Consider the following 19,256-nt stretch of genomic DNA (forward strand, 5'->3'; position numbering starts at 1 on the left):
TTTATGTCTGCCTTTTATCCTTCATCGTTTAAAAATGTCATATCATAATGTTCCTTGTGTTAATCTGTTGAAAATATTGTGTTAGTAATTGTGTTAACTACAAAGACGATAAAACTCATCTAGAATATTATAGGAACGCAAACGTTTATACCTATTTACCACCTGCAAGTTTTTTTCGATCTCACATTAAAAAAAAATTGGCTGACAAATAAATTACTGTGATATACTTTTATATAAACGTTTAATTTCGACTTGCAGCCATTATTAATTATTATAGAATCGTAACACATCTGAGATGAATACATTCGACGTAGACTTCTTTTGTTAAAATACTTGCTTTTTATATTTTTCGTATGTAATGTATTTTATAAGGACATTTTTTGATGCAGAAAAGGCTGTTATTTTCATAAATATGCAAACATTTGGCTACCATAAGGTAGCGGTTTCTGGCGATGGACTCTTTGTTGTGTAATAACTTTGACATCAACGTCTTGTTTATAAAGAATTATTATAACCAATAAGTACAGTAGAACATCGGTAGCTTCTCGTGCTGAGATAAATACCATTGATTGATGAATAAAACAGTACATCAACCGCTAAATTATATTTTTGTATTAGGTAGTATAACAGGCTGTGATAATTTTTGCAACTATGATAATTGATACCTATCTTTGTTATTGAGATCTATTATTAAAAAGGAATACAATTTTTTGTATTATCTCAGCATAAAGCAATCTAAGAAATCCGTTAGCCAATTACATAATTGTATTTAAAGTTTACATTCTCCTAGCTATCGGCTTTCTACTGTGCCGGTTCCAGGTGCGCCGGTTAGCTGATACGTGCCACATGTGCATGTGTGGGCCGAGAAGTACCTATGTAATAATAACAAGCAGTCATTTATTTTATTTGACTAGTCGTGATTCAGACTTCATTCACATTCTAAAGATCTAGAATAATAATAGTAACATGCGTGTGCATAAATTTGAGTAGTGTCTTCCCGGCCCGCGTCGCTATTGCACGAAACGTCTCGGTTAAGCAGTAAGCCTGCATATATTATTACGCATTTGTTTGACTAAAATTAAAAGTAATTGACATTTTACATTTGTTTTATTTTGTTATTGATTCTAGGGAACCTACTGTACCGCGGTGCATTTCATGTAGTTTACACGTGGGGAATAAGAGTAATCTCACGTCATGCTATCTGGTACCTATTTCACCACGGCGACAGTTCGACAAAGGGCAGGCATCCATGGGCTACTGTTACCGCTTACCATCGGGCGGGCCGTATTCCTGTTTGCCATCATCATTGTGTACATATTTAAAAAAACTTAATTATATCGGCAAAAAACAGGTATTTGTCTTTCGACGTTTATGATGATGACAATTGTCACACGATTTAATAGAACTTTCGGTAATTCTTGACACGAAATGAGTTCTATGTCGGAATTTCGTGACAATTGCCATTAGCTTCGCAAAATAAGTACTTAATTATTGGCGATATAATGGAGTTTTTTTTTTAATTACATAATATGTTGGTGGCAAACAAGCACACCGCCCGTCCGATGGTAAGCGGTTACCGTAGTCTATGGAGGCCTGTGACGTCAGTAACAGTGATGTCGACAATTTTCGCACCTGTCACCGTGGTGAAATAGGGGTCTGGAAACCCCACATTGCGCGTTTAGGCGCCTGTAGATATTTGAGAATAATACTCGGTATTATCAGGCCTATGGAACTCTCCGCGCGAGCTCGGAGCTGGCCACACACACTAGGTTTTGTGTGTCCAACAGGCACGACCGAGTTCCATAGGGCACACACACGTAACGACAAACCTGCACAAACTCTCAGTTCAAACCATCATGGCACCGGTAGCGGTGGTTGTCGTAAATACTACCATCTATGGGGCAAACATACAGAATTTTCGTTCGGTTTCCATCCGTACGGAATGACAGGTGCAAGCGAGACAGCCTAACAGGCATAGAAGGTAGCATCCTATAGAAGTGGTATACGCGTGCCTCCGTGAGGGACAAAACATACGCAATGCGACACTATGATTTTTCGAATTTATTTGTTGCCCATCATAATCCATACTGAATTTACGGTGGGGAATAAAAAATATGCGAGACTGTGACAAGGACAAACAATAATAGCGCTTTCGCTGCTATTCCAACTGAAATATACATAAGATTATCCCGTTCTGTCAGTTTTCCCCACCACTCATGCCCAATCCAGTTTAATACTAGATTCATGCTAACAGGAGATTGACGCCAATTTCTTTTCTGATGTAATCGGCTGATTTGATCATCCCGTCTGGACTGGCCTGAAGTTTATCATTTGGTTGACGTTGGGTTGACGTTTCAATACTTGCACGGCTCGCACCTTATTGAAAGTATTGCAACATTTATGATTGTGATTTTGTATAATTCTCATCTTAAAAATTCAAATTGTTTTTAGTTTTAAATTACTTCTGCAAGATTTTGACTATGGTGCGTGACATTTTTGATGATGATATTCATGTTTTTTTTATAATACAGCATCTTGTCTTGTGTTTCTGCTACGATTACTGTAATTATACATGTTGTGTTCGTTTCCTTTATTGATATGAATTAAATTCAGTATTATTTAGAACCATTACGTATTAGAAAATGCATATCTTTCTGAAATAATTCTTTGCTGTAAAGTGCGTAAGTACCTATAGTATATAACTGCAGCCTTAGTATTCTTCAATTGGTATTATTTCGGTAAGCTACTTCAGTAGTTGCTCGTGCCTTCTGGTTTTCACATTTTTCAATTAAATCACTTTGATAACGTAGGCAAACTTAAATTACCGAGTCGTTCCGGTCAACGAGATTTATCAGTGTAAACTATATGGTGGTTATTTGCACATTATTTGTGTCATGGGTCAGTTTTGCAATAGTAATTTAAGTTTCATAGACTGCTATATGTACTATAAATAATATAATAATAATGAACAATCATAACTCACGCATAGTTGACCCTCCAATCCAGGGGGAAACTAGGCCTTATTGAGTTAGTTCCTCATGACTATTATGTATAAGTTCATGTTCAATTTCGATTCAGGTGGCAATTGACATCTTCCCGTACTTCATAGTATAATGTCGAGAAAGAGGCTGCGAGGAGAAGACAATATAAAGTTGAATATGGCGGATGCCATGAGCACATGCAGCGCGGGCGCAGGCGAGGGGCAGGGAAGTGCGCTGCAGGCGCAGAATGGCAGCGACACCAGCTTCTGCAGCTCCAGTCGGACCCTCGAGCTTTCACAGGTCAGTGAAACAATCATCAGCAAATAACTTGTTAAATGAAACAATGTGTACTCTAAAAGAAACCGTCATGGAAAGCATTGGAGAGGATTTTCATTAAGTAAACAGTACTTATGCAAAAGATGAAAATAAGAACATAAGTGCAGCAATACAAATAGGTATAAACATACATAATATATAATATTGTTTAGGGTATTTTACAGAGTATTGGGGACACATAATATTTTTGACTTTTGGAGCGCCTAGGTATGTTAAAACTGTTAAAAGTATACACTGAATCAAAAAACATTCTTAGCGACCTTAATGTTGTCTTTTAAGACCTTGGGCCTATACCACGAAACTTTACAAGTGTACAATTTGACAATATTGTTAAATTGTAAACAAAAATACGTACCACAATAATTTTACATATGTCACATGTACAATTCTACAATTTACAAATATTTTGCATTCGAAGACCCGTAACACAAAACATAGAGGGTATGTCAAGATAACATAGGTACATAATTAGCAAGTCAATTGAAAAGTTTAGATATGAAAGTACTCCAGCAGAATGCATCTACAATCATTGTATTATGCTCTTGACACACGCTGAGAGAATTGTCAAATTGTATTTACATTTCCACAAATATGTATACATTCTTATACAATTACTTGTAGGGTCATTATTTGATTTGGTGTAAATTGGCATGTCCACGGTAAAAGTCAGAAAAATCTTTAATTTAGGTATTTGTTTGCCCATAATCAAATATTTAGGATGCAAGGATTTTGAAAAACGTTTTGGTCCCTTTCTGTGAAACTTATCTCCGAAAATATAGACCTCGGAATTTTAAAGTGTCATGGTGATGACATTTTATGTGATTAGTATGACATTAATACATGGTAATGACAAATTATCATTTTTACTTTATAAATAATAATGTATTTTTTCTCACTTTAAGTGAAATATTATAGAATATGAATAAAATACAAAATAATAATAATATCTCTCCTTAGGCAGATCCTTTTAAAAGTGAACATAAACAATAAAACAAGCGTTCCATGTCCTTACCGTGGAGGAATAGTCATTACCATGGTCGAAATATCCACGGTATTCCATGGTAATGACTACCACTGTGATGACAAAAGCTAACATTTTGTCTCATAACCCTGAACTAGACGTGTGCGCCGATTAAAAAATGATCGGCGGCGGCGTTTGCCAAAAAATCGGCGGCGGCGGCGTGTTTTCGGCGTGAAATCGGCGTGACCTTGACTTTCAGGTTTCTTAAGAAAAATCATTAATTTGTTGTTTTTCTTGAAAATTTTATCAATCCAGGTTGCTGGTCAATGAACTACGTATTGTTTTGAATAGACTGTGAGTAAATTAGGGTTTGTAAATGAATATAGCATAGCTATAATAACTTAAATTTCTCTAGTAACTGGCTTGCATGAAGGGGTTACCTGGTCCCAATGACCTTCGATCCGATCGGTAACTCTCAATTTTCTCATGATTTCATTGCCATTTTTAATACGATAAAAATGACGTAGGTACTTAAACAAAACAGAACTCCAAATATCCTTGAAGTTTGCTAGACATAGTGGACTGCTATGGCTTTTATTTATTGGTTTTCTTGTCGTACAAGCAGGAAGCACCAGGTTCACTGAGATGTATCTTCTTTCTCGATTTCACATTGCTGAGGATTACAACCACATTTACTTTGTCTCAATTTCGCGAGGTCAGACTGCCGCAAGCCGACCTCTTCATAGCGTTCTCTACCATCTCACAATGCTCCAACTCGAGCACGTTTGCCATTCATTCCTAAATTGTCCTTCACACTTTTTGAGGCTCCACGTTTCGGCACCATACTGGAATATTGAAAAGACGAGAGCTCGTATCAAGCGCACTTTAGTTGCAGGTCGAATACCTCTGTTCTTCCAGATCTTGTCGGGGTTAGCCTTAGCCATAACACTCTTAGCCATGCCAGCTTTGCGGCGTATCTCGGCGGTGCAACCACCGTTACTGGTTATCAACCCAAGATATTAGCTCGCTTTTTCGTAATCGCCTTACTTTGGTTTTGGAATTGTTAATCTTAAGACCTCTCTAGAACTCTCATCTTCAAATTTCTTCAGAAGAGTCGCCATTTCAATGTATTTCTTCTTGTTAATGATTTGTTAGACAATTTTCACAAAAGCATATTTTCATAGTAGCAAATTTTCACATCGCATTTTATCACGATCGCAGATTTCATTATTCGTCTTTTACCTGGCGACAATAGTAGCACAGTTTGTTACAAGAAATAGCATCGAGTGACATGATAATGTTGCTTTACCCATTTACAACTTGCATATTTCCGCTGGGCAAGCATTTGCGCTGTTCGCCAGATTGACAGTGAATCTACAGTGTTGTCACTCTGTCGCTCTCTTCTCGACATTTTTGGCACACGACTTTTTTTTCCCTGCCCTGTTTTCGTTGCCTAGTTAATTGTAAGTCTTTTTATGATGGAGCATTCTGCCTTCGTAATCTTCGTATGTGACTCACATACGAAGGCAGAATGCTCCATCATAAAAAGGGAATTCATAATGTGAGGCAATGTGAATTCCCAATTAACAGGAACAAATCATACTTTATAATTATTGCCCCCTCATCTTTTTTGAATACTTAGGATTACTCAGTTATTTTACTTGGTGTGTCAAATAGTTTATGCATCTTGGCTATTCTGTTTCATTTAATTAATAATTGATGTATATTTGACAACTGTAACTGTATATTATACAAAAATCCATATTGTAATCCAAATACCAACTCGGAAAAGCTAATTAACAACATTCAAGGTCACGCCGATTTTACGCCGATCATTTATCGGCGGCGGCGGCGTGGCAAAAAAGGCCGGCGGCGACGGCGCGCCGGCGCGGCGCACACGTCTACCCTGAACATAGTTAATGTTCCAGAACATTCTTCCAATTACGTCATAACATTTCGAATAAGTCATCATATCAAATAGGATTCGTATCAAAATGATTTCCACTTACCGAGAAATAAGACACACAGAACCTGACAATTTTTTTGAACGAAACCACGGTAATCGACTTATTATTTGAAAATAAAATATATGCGGACACAAATGTTGAAGTGTGTTCCCACTGTCTAGTAGTCGACAGTGGGGCGACGAAGGGCACGCGGGGGCAGCGGCAGGATCTCAACACTGCTTTCTATTGGTCAGCTATATGATGTGCAAATAGCATCCACGGAATGACGGTACCGCGAGGGCCGGTAAAGTTCGATGGTGCCATTTAGTTCTGGAGGACACAATTTAATTTGTGCAATCAATAATGAATGTACTAACTAATATAGTTTAAGGCACTTAGTAAATTCTAGCCATAAATTTACATTTAAATTGACTTTTAGCTCATGTTGTGATGAAATCTGATCAGGCGACACGCGTTGGTAGTGACATTTTGACCCTTTGGAGCATTAAAAAACATAGATCTTCTAAAGATATCGTGAAATGGAAAACGGCATGTATAAATATTTTTTTATTTACTACTTATAAGTATAAGTCATGGTAAAGATCCGAGTTCGTTTAGTACCGAAAAACACCGGCGACATGCGATTTACACCAAATCAAATAATGACCCTGTAACACAAATCTTTTACGTACAATTGTCAATTACTAAATTGTCAAATTTTCCGGAAAATTGCTTGTAAATTGTAATATTTTGTGATACGCGGAATTGGAGATTTGTCGGGACAATTTAATTTACATATTTGTATAAATTTTCCGTTACTTTTGTGATTTGTAATTTTGTGATATGCCCAGTTGTACTATACGTAAATACATATTTGTAACTTGTCACTTGTAAATTGTAAGTTTCGTGGTACCGGCCCCTTGTTTAATGTTGTTTTGAAAATTATTTTTATTATTATTAAAAAAATGACTGAATTGTAATGATGATATTTTTGGAATCGGCTCAAAAAGCCCTTTCGTTTAATACCACACACGATAGTTTTCTAAACAATTTTTTTTTAATTCCATACAAAAAAAGATGACGTCATAACTCCTCTCGTTTTTTTTTATTTGTTGATGCTTCGGGTCAAATTGTTTCAAATGTCCTAAAGATCAATCGTACCGATTTTCATACCTTTAACATCATTTGCAGCATTTTACTGACGGTGTACCGCCAGCGCTATAACAAGCAAATTAATTAGTTAGTATGATGTTTACATGATGCGGTTGTGGCGCATTATAAAAACAGCTACAGGTCAACAATTGATACGAAATTATAATTACGTTGACCGATACTATACTTCCGGCTTATTATAAAAAGGAAAGCCAAATGAATCAATAGTTGGGCTCGCGGCCAACTATGTGGCGTGATCACTGGCCATGCCTCTGCATAAACATGTTACTCCACCAGTGGGTACACTAGTTCTATTTTCGGGTATTTCGTTTAATATTGACGTGTGAATATGATTAGTACTTGAACAGTTATGACGAACGCAATAACCATGTCTCCTTTGAGCCTCAATGTTATACTCGGAATATTATATTCCTATAATAGGCCAAGATAACTTATTACAAGTTAAAAACCGGACAAATGCGAGTCGGTCTCGCCCACCGTTAAATTTATCTTTTTTTTTTACAAATTTTTAGTCTTGAGATTTTCCCTGTACTTTTTTTTTTTTTATTTATTTAGAACACAAACAGTCGCATAATGCAAATGGATTTTTAGTACAATGTAGTGTACTTAACATACTTAAGAAACAGACCTGGAGGTTCATTAACCCCTCATTTCCCAGGACCTCTCAAATCCATACAATTCCGACTCATATTGGAGCCACTGGGAACTGAGAGGTTAATGAGTACATAATGTTAACATACATAATAACCGCAGAAAGAAAAAGAAATTTGAAATTATGAGCCATACCTACTTAATAGTAGTTTATGCAACAGTGATATAATAAGGGTTCTTAAAATTCAAGGGTCGAAGTTACAAAACGAGACGTAGTCGAGTTTTGTAAAAAAAGACCCGAGAATTTTAAGAACCAATTATGAGCTGTTGCATACATTGCTTTTTCTATGACAGCTGCAGCAAAAAAAAAAAAAAAAGAGTTATTATTAAAAAAAAAGAGTTATTATTTAAAAAAAATTGAGTTATTATTTAAAAAAAAGAGTTATTATTTAAAAAAAAAGAGTTATTATTGTAAATGAAAACATACATCTTTCAATCAAGATGATCGGAACTTGTATCTTTAAAAAAAATAAAGCAGTTGTATTATACTCATAAGACGACTGCTAGCAGTCATCTTATGAGCCTATAGACAAATCATTCAAATGACATTGCTTTAGATATCACTGTCAGTCATTTAATTGACACATTTAAGTGCTGGAGTAGAAAAATTATATTTACCAGTCTTCAAAACAAACAGTATTGTGTGAAGTTATATAGAGGGTAGGTACGTAGAAGATTGGAAAATAGGTTTAACATCAATATCTAATTTAGTGTTATCGGATAAGACAAGTAGTCATCCATTTATTTCACTATTTGGAAGGTAGGAAAATCAGAAAGTTACGTTTATACCTACTTATTTATAACAATTTTTAATATCTAAACTAATATTTAAACTAAAACAATTTACGTTTAAGTTCAATTTTGAGACTAGACAAGGAAGAGTGAAAAGGATCAATATCATGTAAGTGCTTATTAACATAACAAGGGACTCGTCTGAAAAAAGTGTGCCGAGAGTAATTCTTACGAGCAAAGCTGATATGAAATAGAGATCTGGAACGTAGGGGGAGGTGCGGACAACTGAAAGTGACTAATTCTAAGAGATTCGGACATTTTATTATTCCATTTATAATTTTAAATAAGAACATTACATCTAAATAGTTTCTTCGGTTATAAAGGGAAGGAACACAAAAATGCTTCGCTGCTAACGAAGTACGTTCGAAATAATTGCCCGTTCTGTAACAGAGAGATTTTAGAAAAATATTTTGGTCCCTTTCCAGGCGATCAATATGAACTTGATACTGAGGTGTCCAAACAACACAACCAAATTCAAGTATACTCCTAACAAAGGAATAGAATAAAAGTTTATAAGTATTGGGGCGCCTGAAGGGCTGTCCGATCCTGAGAATCATCCCTAACTTCTTATAAGCTCGCTTACATATATTATTATTAGTAGTGTACTTGTAGTGTATGACGATATTACTTGCCAACGTTCATAGTTCTAGGTCAACGGGAAGTACCCTATACATTTTGATTCCTTTGAGAGTGTCGAAATATACGTTTTTTGCGACATAATTAATTATCTTTTTTTTTCATGCAGGCGTACTGATATCGTCCGGCGAACTGGTAATTTGTGGGCCCCTTAAAATCGCATAGGAGCGACTGACTAATTTACTCGTCTAAAGGCATCGTGTAAGAGGTGGGGCTGCATAAGTGCATAGTGCGTGGTGACCATGGTGTCGTGTAGTGCACCGACATTAGGGTAAGCGGAGATCGCCCGCCACGGGCAGGCTTGTGCCAGTTGGCTCGGCGAGGCGGCGCCGCACTCAGATCGCCCACGATCCACGAAATGTCGGTCAGCGGCTCAGCGGGCCGGTCGTTGCCTCCCTTTTGCCGGGAATAGGTGTCGCGTAGACCAGGCGGGCTGGGCTGGCCTACTATCGCATCATGCTCAGTTTTTTCGCCGATAAAGGAACAAAGCCGCCAGATAGCATTGCAGGATTATGAAGCCTACTTATAGCTGGAGAGCTAGCCACGACAATAGGTATGCAATTTATAGAGCAACGAAATCCCTCTAGTTAGTATGCCATACTATCATTATTAATTAATCCGGGCGCCTGGCAGCTGTCTAGCGGTGGGTGTGGGTGTGGATGGGCAACAAAGTGGTTGTAAAATCAATTGAAGGTGTGCAATTTATAGAGCTCTGTGTTTGGTGTGATATAATAGCTAATTATGTATTCAATTCAAATATAACAATGTCAGGCGTTTTATTTGGGGGAAAAGTAGTGCCAGGTTATAAAAATCGATAAAAATACACAATTACTTGTGCGCCTGTAGGAAGATCACGAGCAAATTGCACCTGACTCACAATCTATGCGTAAAGCAATTGTGAGTACTTCCTGCAGGCGCACAAAGTGATTGTGTATTTTCATCACCTGGCACTACTTTTCCCCCAAATAAAACGCCTGGCATTGTTATATTTGAATTAAATACATAGGTAATTATATACCATGCCATACCCGATATCATATCACGCCAAACACAGAGCTCTATAAATTGCACACCTTCAATTGATTTTACAACCACTTTGTTGCTCATCCACTCCCACACCCACCCTAGACAGCTGCCAGGCGCCCGGATTAATTAATAAAGAAAGTATGGCATACTAACTAGAGGAATTTCGTTGCTCTATAAATTGCATACCTATTTCCGTGGCTAGCTCTTAGACCATTAAGGGTAAAGGGCGAACACGTTACAAGGGACCTGGCAAGTTACTATCGCTGTGGTCATCAAAGCACGCGAAGCGAAAGTCTTATATTAAACTTGGAACACATGATGGGCACATCCGTGCATTTTAGAGCCGATTAGTTTTTGTTGATAGTTTGTTTCGCGTCAACTTTAGTAAAGTTTGTCTGATCTTTATGAAATTTGGTAAGATCATGATTTTTTAAAAGTTCTAACATGATCTTCATTCCTCATTTATCGGGACTCGGGGGGGATAATATACTTTTACCTAAATTGTTAATTGAAAGAAATACTATAAAAGTTTATACTTAATAGTCACGCTTTTTAGGGTTCCGTACCTCAAAAGGAAAAAACGGAACCCTTATAGGATAACTTGGTTGTCCGTCCGTCTGTCTGTCAAGAGTCTTGACTCAAGACCTTTTATCTAGGGAACGCGTGAGTGTGGGGGGTATACCGAGTTTAAATTTAAACTATATAGGGTAATTCGCCAGTAACTGGCCACCCTAAACTAAAAATTATTCTATGCACCTATGAACAGAATTCATTTTAGTATAAGCAGCCTTCAATAACTAGCCACTTTATACTAAAATGAATTCTGTTTATAGGTGAATAGAATCATTTTGAGTTTAGGGTGTCCAGTTACTGGCGAATTACCCTACTTACTCAAGTCTACGGTCCTTTGAAGCTGTGAAAATATCAAACTTCTAAGGTAACGTAAAAAAAGATTAAGAGAAAGATGCCGTAAAAAACGTATATTTCGTTACGACACTCTCAAGGGAATCAAAATTGATAGGGCACCTACCACCACCTAGGGGACCTAGAACTATGATGGGAAGTAATATACATATACCTATACTAGCGGTTGCCCGCGACTTCGTACGCGTGGATTTGTATATTGGTGGTTATATATTCTACATTAGCTTAGAACATTATGCAGCAAAAGATAGCAGTAGGGACGGTTAATCATTTGTTAAGTATTATACAACTTAATTATTATATTTGTCTTTCACAACCTGGCTACGAAGTTTCAAGCCCCAAACTGAATAAAATTGTTCTCGATATAATCCCTCTCAACCCCCAGAAGATTTTCAAGTCCACTATGTAATAAAACCTACTACATATGTAACTACCTATTTACGAAGCTTGTAGTTCCTAGCTTTAAATAAAATTTGAACCCTCTACCAACTTTCAATCCCTTTTTAAACTTTTTAGGGAATGATTTTTTAAAAACGCTGAAATCACTTTTCTTGTATTCTAATAATATGCCTTTATACAACGATTCAAGTCCCACACTCAAATAAATGTTTGACCTCCATACAAATTTTCAACCCCTTGTTCACCACCTTGGGGGATGAATTATCAAAACTTCTGAAATTAGTTTTCTTTTCTTTTTATAAAATACCTTTTTACGAAGTTTCAAGTTCCCCTAGCTTTAAATAAAATTGGAACCCCATACAAACTTTCAACCGTTTTTAACCGTTTTAAGGGATGAATCTTTATAAACGCTGAAAATTACTTTTCTTATATTCTAATAATATGGCTTTGTACAAAGACTCAAGTCCCGCACTCTAAAAATATTTGATTTCCATACAAACTTTCAACCCCCTTTTCACCACCTCAGGGGATGAATTTTAAAAAACGCTGAAAAGCAGTTTTCTTCATTTTAATGAAATAACTTTTCACGAAGTTTCAAGTTCCTAGCTTTAAATAAAATTTGAACTCTATACAAACTTTAATCCCCTTTTGGACCCTTTTAGGGGATTAATTTTTAAAAACGCTGAAAACACTTTTCTCGTATTCTAAAAATATGTGATTATACAAAGATTCAAGTCTCGTACTTAAAAAAATGTTTGACCTCCATACAAATTTTCAACCCCTTTTTCACCACCGTAAAGGATGAATTTTGAAAAACGCTGAAATTAGTTTTCTTCTCTTTTAATGAAATAACTTTTCACGAAGTTTCAAGTTCCTAGCTTTAAATAAAATTTGAACTCTATACAAACTTTAGGGGGATTAATTTTTAAAAACGCTGAAAACACTTTTCTCGTATTCTAAAAATATGTCATTATACAAAGATTCAAGTCCCGTACTTAAAAAAATGTTTGACCTCCATACAAATTTTCAACCCCTTTTTCACCACCGTAAAGGATGAATTTTGAAAAACGCTGAAATTAGTTTTCTTCTCTTTTAATGAAATAACTTCGTAGCTTAAAATAAAATTTTAACCCTTTACAATCTTTCAACCCCTTTTTAACCCTTTTAAGGGACGAATTTTAAAAAACGCTGAAATTAATTTTCTTAAGTTCTAATAATATGGCTTTATACAAAGATTCAAGTCCCGCACTCTCAAAAACATTTGATCTTCATACAAACTTTCAACCCCTTTTTCACCACCTTGGGGGATGATTTTTTAAAAACGCTGAAATTATTTTTCTTGAGTTCTAATAATACAGCTTTATACAAAGATTCAAGTCCCGCACTCTCAAAAATCTCCATACAAACTTTCAACCCCTTTTTCATCACCTTGGGGGGTGAATTTTTAAATATGCTGAAATTAGTTTTCTTGTTTTATAATTTAATACCTTTTCGCAAAGTTTCAAGGTCCTAGCTTAAAATAAAATGTGCACCCCAAGACAAACTTCATCCCCTTTTTAACCCCCTTAGGGGTTGAAATTTTAATAACGTTCAAATAATGTTATTTTGCTATCTTATGTTATGCCTTTATAAGAAGTTTCAAAGAATTTGTAATGGATTCCATCTTTCAACCCCTTTTTAACCTTGTTAGGGGATGAATTTTTAAAAACGCTGAATAATATGCCTTTTTACAAAAATTTAAGTCCCGCGCTCAAAAAAATGTTTGATCTCCATACAAACTTTCAACCCCTTTTTCACCACCTTAAGGGATGAATTTTCAAAAACGCTGAAATTAGTTTTCGTGTATTTTAATAATATATCTTTTTACGAAATTTCAATTCCCTAGCTCAAAATAAAACTTGAACCCCATACAAACTTTCATCCCCTTTTTAACCCCCTTAGGGGTTGAATTTCTCAAAATCGCTTCTTAGCTCTTATACATTTTATAAATGCAACCTAGTGTGCAAATTTCAACCTTCTAGCATTTGTAGTTTCGGCTCTACGTTGATGAGTCAGTCAGTCAGTCAGTCAGTCAGTCAGTCAATCAGTCAGGACACGTGCATTTATATATATAGATATATCGTCTTACACTACTTAGTCTACAAAAAAATCGGAAAAAATAGTTTGTAAAAAAAAATATAAATAAAAAATAGTTAAATTTATACGGAACCCTCAGTGGGCGAGTCCGACTCCCACCTGGCCGGTTGTTTTTAGGGTTCCGTACCCAAAGGGTAAAAAACGGGACCAAAAAAATATAAATAAAAAATAGTTAAAGTACGGAACCCTCGGTGGGCGAGTCCGACTCCCACCTGGCCGGTTGTTTTTAGGGTTCCGTACCCAAAGGGTAAAAAACGGTACCCTATTACTAAGACTTCGCTGTCCGTCCGTCCGTCCGTCTGTCTCCAGGCTGTCATGAACCGCGATAGCTAGACAGTTGAAATTTTCACAAATGATGTATCTCTGTTGCCGCTAACAACAAATACTAAAAATAAAATAAAATAAATATTTATGGGGGGCTCCCATACATCAAACACGATTTTTTTGCTCTATATTTTGTTGATGGTGCGGAATCCTCCGTGCGCGAGTCCGACTCGCACTTGGCCGGTTTTTAAAAACTCGTGTATTTTACTTTCTTCCTATTCCAAATGAAAAGTAGAGTGTTTAACTCGGGTGATGAAAGGCATCATTTGAGCCTCGGACAATCTACTATTACTACAGGGTGGCCAACTTAGAGGTATACAACTTTTTTTTGCCGCCATTTTATTTTGGCGGTAAATATGACAGTTATTGCATGAAAATTAGTTTGTGTAGATACGGCAAATTTATTATGGAGCGTTTTACGACGGAACAACGTGTTTTAATCATTAAAAACAATAGAAACATTAAAAATAACGTTTCCCGGTCGATTAATTTCGAGAAACGGTGACATTGACTGGCCCCCAAGATCGCCTGATTTAACAGCTCCTGACTTTTTTCTGTGGGGCTATCTAAAGGGACGTGTCTATGCTAATAGGCCAACGAACCTTCAGCAATTAAAACAAAATATTCGAAACACTGTCGCTGAGATAACGCCAGAAATGTGTGAAAAAGTGATGAAAAACGCGATGAAAAGGGTTCGCATCTGCCATGCTGCTAGAGGTGGACATTTGTCTGACATTATTTGCCATGTGTAATTGCTGACCCTACATATTATATTTAACAAGGAATACTTAATATTATTTATGTTTTATAGAATAAAATTTCAAAAATAAAGTGTATACCATACCTCTTATTTGGCCACCCTGTATTAGGTATTTAAAATCATGTTTACAAAATCGCTACCCAGTATAAAACAAAGTCGCTTCCCGCTGTCTGTCTGTCCCTATGTATGCTTAGATAGAGTGATTCAAGAGGAAGGTTTATGTATAATTTGTTAACCCGTGCGAAGCCGGGGCGGGTCGCTAGTTTTTTTTTCTGCACAGGGTGAATTTGCCAATGTTGGTGTTGATTTTCACACGTGAGGAGAATGTTCGGTATAATAATTTTGTATTTTTGGGAAGATGTAGTTGGGAAACCCTAAAAAGGGTCGCTAGTTCTGATATAAAATGCAATTGTTGTGACAAGTCAACTGGTGTTGCCATTGCCACTATGTTTCGTTCGCCTTTTGTTCCAATTTATTTAATGTCTACAATTTCATGTACCTACTGTGTTCAAAATACATAATGTATTCGTTACGGTGTGGCGTTTAATAGCGATTGTAAGTATTTGATAAGATTAATATACTCAGTGAAAAAGTGGGTATTACTTATTTAAGTTATAGTGATAATGATAACTTATACATATGCTCAAGTTCGCAACCGTAATAGTATGGTTGTATGCTAATCAGCAGATGTTATTATAATAGTCCTCACTACTATAATATTTAAAAGCGAAGATAATAATAGCAATGCAGTACATATAAGAAAATGAAAATTAGCGGAAAACTATAACTTTAGATCAATTATATTGGATCTTTTTTTTGTAATTCTCCTGCATTACTTGACATTATTTCAAAATTAACTGTAACCTTTCCGTAAATAATATTGGAAGTAAAAAAAAACATGAACCGGGTTTTTTTTACTAAGCCGCGGAAATTCTTATAAAAACGTAAACACCCGACGAAAAAAATACAATTGTGTACTATAATTGTAATTTAGTATCTTACCTATTATTTTCAATCAAAGCTTTACATCTTAATCTTTAACCCATGTCATCGAGTAAAACTTAAATATTTTTCTCTGTCTAACTACTTAGTTTGCCTCTGAAATCTCTGAATACAAAACTACGGCTGGGCGGGAAATGAACACCTTTTTCCCCATACGCAGAAATAGTTATTTGTACAACAAGAGATCAAAGTTTGATATTTCTTCGAGTGCTTATTTTGAGTTGATTTTAAGATTCGCTTGCACGGGCTGTTATTATAATAACTCGCTACGCTCGTGAATCTAATTTAGAATCTTGAGCGTAGTAAGGGACTCAAAAGCGCACGAGATGTAAATAACTTTGATCTCGTGTAGTTCACCCAATAAGTTGTTCATTGATTGATGATTTTTGGAGTCGACTGGATTATTTATAAAGCAGCAATTGTGTACGATATCGCTTGGATGACGAGTGCGAGGAAATCGAGAGTACAATCGCGAGTTCGCGACGATGTTCACGTCCGGCCGCTCGAGTCCACTTCGGAGCGACTCGTGGCGCGTCGCGTGTCTAACGAGCCTCCACGTCGGCGTCGCGCCACCGTCGCCCGCCCCGCGCGCCGCGCCTCGCCCTGGCTTCCCACTGCCTCTTGCTCGCGCTAGTTAACCTTACAACCAACGAAACACGAGTATTATATTTATCATTCCGCGCTTATACAACACACTGACACCACGCCTCTCCACTTAACTAGTGACCAGTCGAGCAAACGGAATAAACGCGTTCTATTCGCGATCCTCGTCTGCAGGTTCTTAGTTAAATTTTAACATTTCATCTGTTTAACTGAGGAATCAGTGACTGGCGTCGAAACTTACAATAGTTAAACATCAAAATATGCGGATAAAACCCTAAAGTTAATCAATGTTTGGACCACTAGAGTGTGTGAAAAATATTAAACATAGTTTTATGAAAGTGCGAATCTATCCATACAGAGTTATAATCAGCTAATAGTAGCTAATAGGCGAATCGGTCGCCATCAGTCTACAAAGCAATGAAATTGTTGACAGTAGTTTGACACGGGTTAGAGTGTTGTCGGTGAGTTAAGTTAGGTCGGAAGCAGAGGAGAGTAGGAGTGTGTACGCGATGTCGCTGACGACCACAACCACGACGATGTTGAGCGCGCGGCGCGGCGCCGGCCCCGAGCCGCGCATCAACGGCCTGCTGAAGCACCCGCAGCCGCCCACAGACCTTCCCGTGAGTCACTCCACCACACCACAACTCCATATCAACCACCACAACCACAAGGAACCAATTTAATGCCTAGGATTGACCCGGTCCTCAGTTGATACTGACGTCCATAGCACCTACAGTATATTCAGTTTCCTCATGCTTATCGTATATGGGTTGATTTACATTAAATATGAATCAAATATGAGTTTTTGATGTGATACCTATAGTATTTTTCACATAGCTTGGGTACGGCGACAGCTGTCATCTCAATCAATACATATTTTATGTTTTAATAAGGCTAATAAATTGTACAGAGATGACAGCTGTCACCGTACGCAAGCTGTATGAAAAATACTGACCTTATGCCTTTTGTAATAAGGTCCACCGACGTACAGTTATGAGTGTTGCTGTTTGTACCTGATGACGACTAGACAACGTCAAACATTGACTCATTTGTTTAATACTCTGAGTGAAAGTGTGCCCACGATGAAGTGGGTACTCAATAACCCACTACTGCTTGGAAAGTTCAGAAAACGGCCAGTTTTTTTGGCATGTTCATGAGATAGTATTCCTACTATGTACTAACAAAACATCCGTTTGTTTTGTGCTGTAAGTACTACAGTTGTTTTGTGATTGCATATGAACCTACGCCTGGCCTCAACAGCTCAATGGTTTACGATTGTATGCAGCGCTTCCGTACGAAATATCAAAAGTGTATGAGGGTTCCATCCTATTTAGCCTATTCATTAATCATTATATTATCGTATCAATAATGTAGGTAGTTAGAGATAAACTTACCACACCGGGCGAGCTACAATATACCTGCATGAAATAAGATCTTTTTAGAGCAAGTGTGATGTGATCAAGTAGGTATTAATTAATGTTTTGTATTATCAAAATAATAAGGAAATAACAAAACACATATTCTAGATAATTTACAAAATATACCGTATCTGACGTTACTGGAAATTTGTAACTGATGTTACCATAAAGTCATAAAAATCACCAGTAACATACTACATACACATCTATATTCCGTTATATTTTAAACCATATTAGGATTGCCAATGTGTCGGCCGTCGTCGGGCTATTCCTAATCGACTAGTAGGAATGGGAATAAACCTCAGTAATAGGTCGATGTTTTTAAAAGGAAGTAAATAAGGGTACCTAATTTAGGGGATGCTCCCGGTACTGGTTTTCTATACAAATACAGTACCTGATTCGGGAATTCCCGGTTCTTGTCATAGAAATTCAGTACCGGGAGCATTCCATAGTACCTACCTATAACCGTGACGGTTTCCTTACACTGGGTTGCTCATTCTTACAATGAAATAAGTTTAATTTATGATGAATGATGTGTCTGCATTTTTTTTATTTAGCTGCTAATACCTTGATACTGGCGAAATAGTCCTACTGGATGAAGCCATAATTGAAGAATGTATGAATGAATGAATTTCATTTCGAATAAAACGTCAACTCGCTCGACTGATATTATATAAAAGAGGCCAAATCAAATGTCTTTGTTTCTCAGAGATGTTCTAAATTGGAATGTAATTTAATTTCATTTTTTGTAAGATTAGGCTGGCTTAAAGTACAGTCGACGTCAAAAATATGTTTACATTCGCCTTATTACAAAGGAGTAAGGTGCAAAAGTGTAAGCATATATCTGACTTCTACTGTACCTATGTGTTTTGAAGCAATTAGTTTACCTACGCTGTTTTTCGTTCGGCATTGAAACATTTGAAACCCGTCGAGAGTGTCAGTAGAACCATTCAAATAGCATTCAGCTAATACTAATTTCTAGAAACTCGTTGTAGGTCAAGACTGTGTATAAAGTTATTTTTAAGCCGTAAAGGTACTTACATGTACTTAAAGAGCTCTCTAATTACCGTAACTTGAATACTTAAATTACAGGCGAACGCGTGTAATAATTGAGTTAATTGAGATATTCTTTTAGTATGACTACTGACTACTTGAAGCGCTGGTGGCCTAGCGGTAAGAGCGTGCGAC

The 19,256-nt window shown here is 36.7% G+C and overlaps 2 protein-coding genes across 5 annotated transcripts in view; both read left to right on the top strand.

The window, feature by feature from the left end:
* The first annotated feature begins 2,378 nt into the window (after nt 1–2,378).
* Nucleotides 2,379–19,256, top strand: part of LOC134661292 (choline-phosphate cytidylyltransferase B-like) — a 64,635-nt gene continuing 47,757 nt past the window's right edge. The window contains exon 1 of one of the 2 annotated variants that reach the window (XM_063517290.1): nt 2,379–2,483. The gene's annotated coding sequence lies outside the window, so the exon portion shown is untranslated. Of the gene's footprint in view, nt 2,484–2,615; nt 2,739–19,256 lie in introns of those variants that run through there. The other variant, XM_063517287.1, reaches the window with a different exon arrangement.
* The window catches only part of LOC134661290 (choline-phosphate cytidylyltransferase B-like), a 31,362-nt gene continuing 14,494 nt past the window's right edge, over nt 2,389–19,256 (top strand). The window contains exons 1-2 of one of the 3 annotated variants that reach the window (XM_063517285.1): nt 2,389–2,483; nt 3,079–3,281. In XM_063517285.1, the coding sequence (XP_063373355.1) occupies nt 3,114–3,281 (168 nt within the window). In that variant the 5' untranslated portion in view covers nt 2,389–2,483; nt 3,079–3,113. Of the gene's footprint in view, nt 2,484–3,078; nt 3,282–17,044; nt 17,271–19,256 lie in introns of those variants that run through there. The other 2 variants (XM_063517284.1, XM_063517286.1) reach the window with 2 other exon arrangements.

The sequence above is a fragment of the Cydia amplana genome, chromosome Z, assembly GCF_948474715.1.
Source record: "Cydia amplana chromosome Z, ilCydAmpl1.1, whole genome shotgun sequence".
NCBI lineage: Eukaryota > Metazoa > Arthropoda > Insecta > Lepidoptera > Tortricidae > Cydia > Cydia amplana.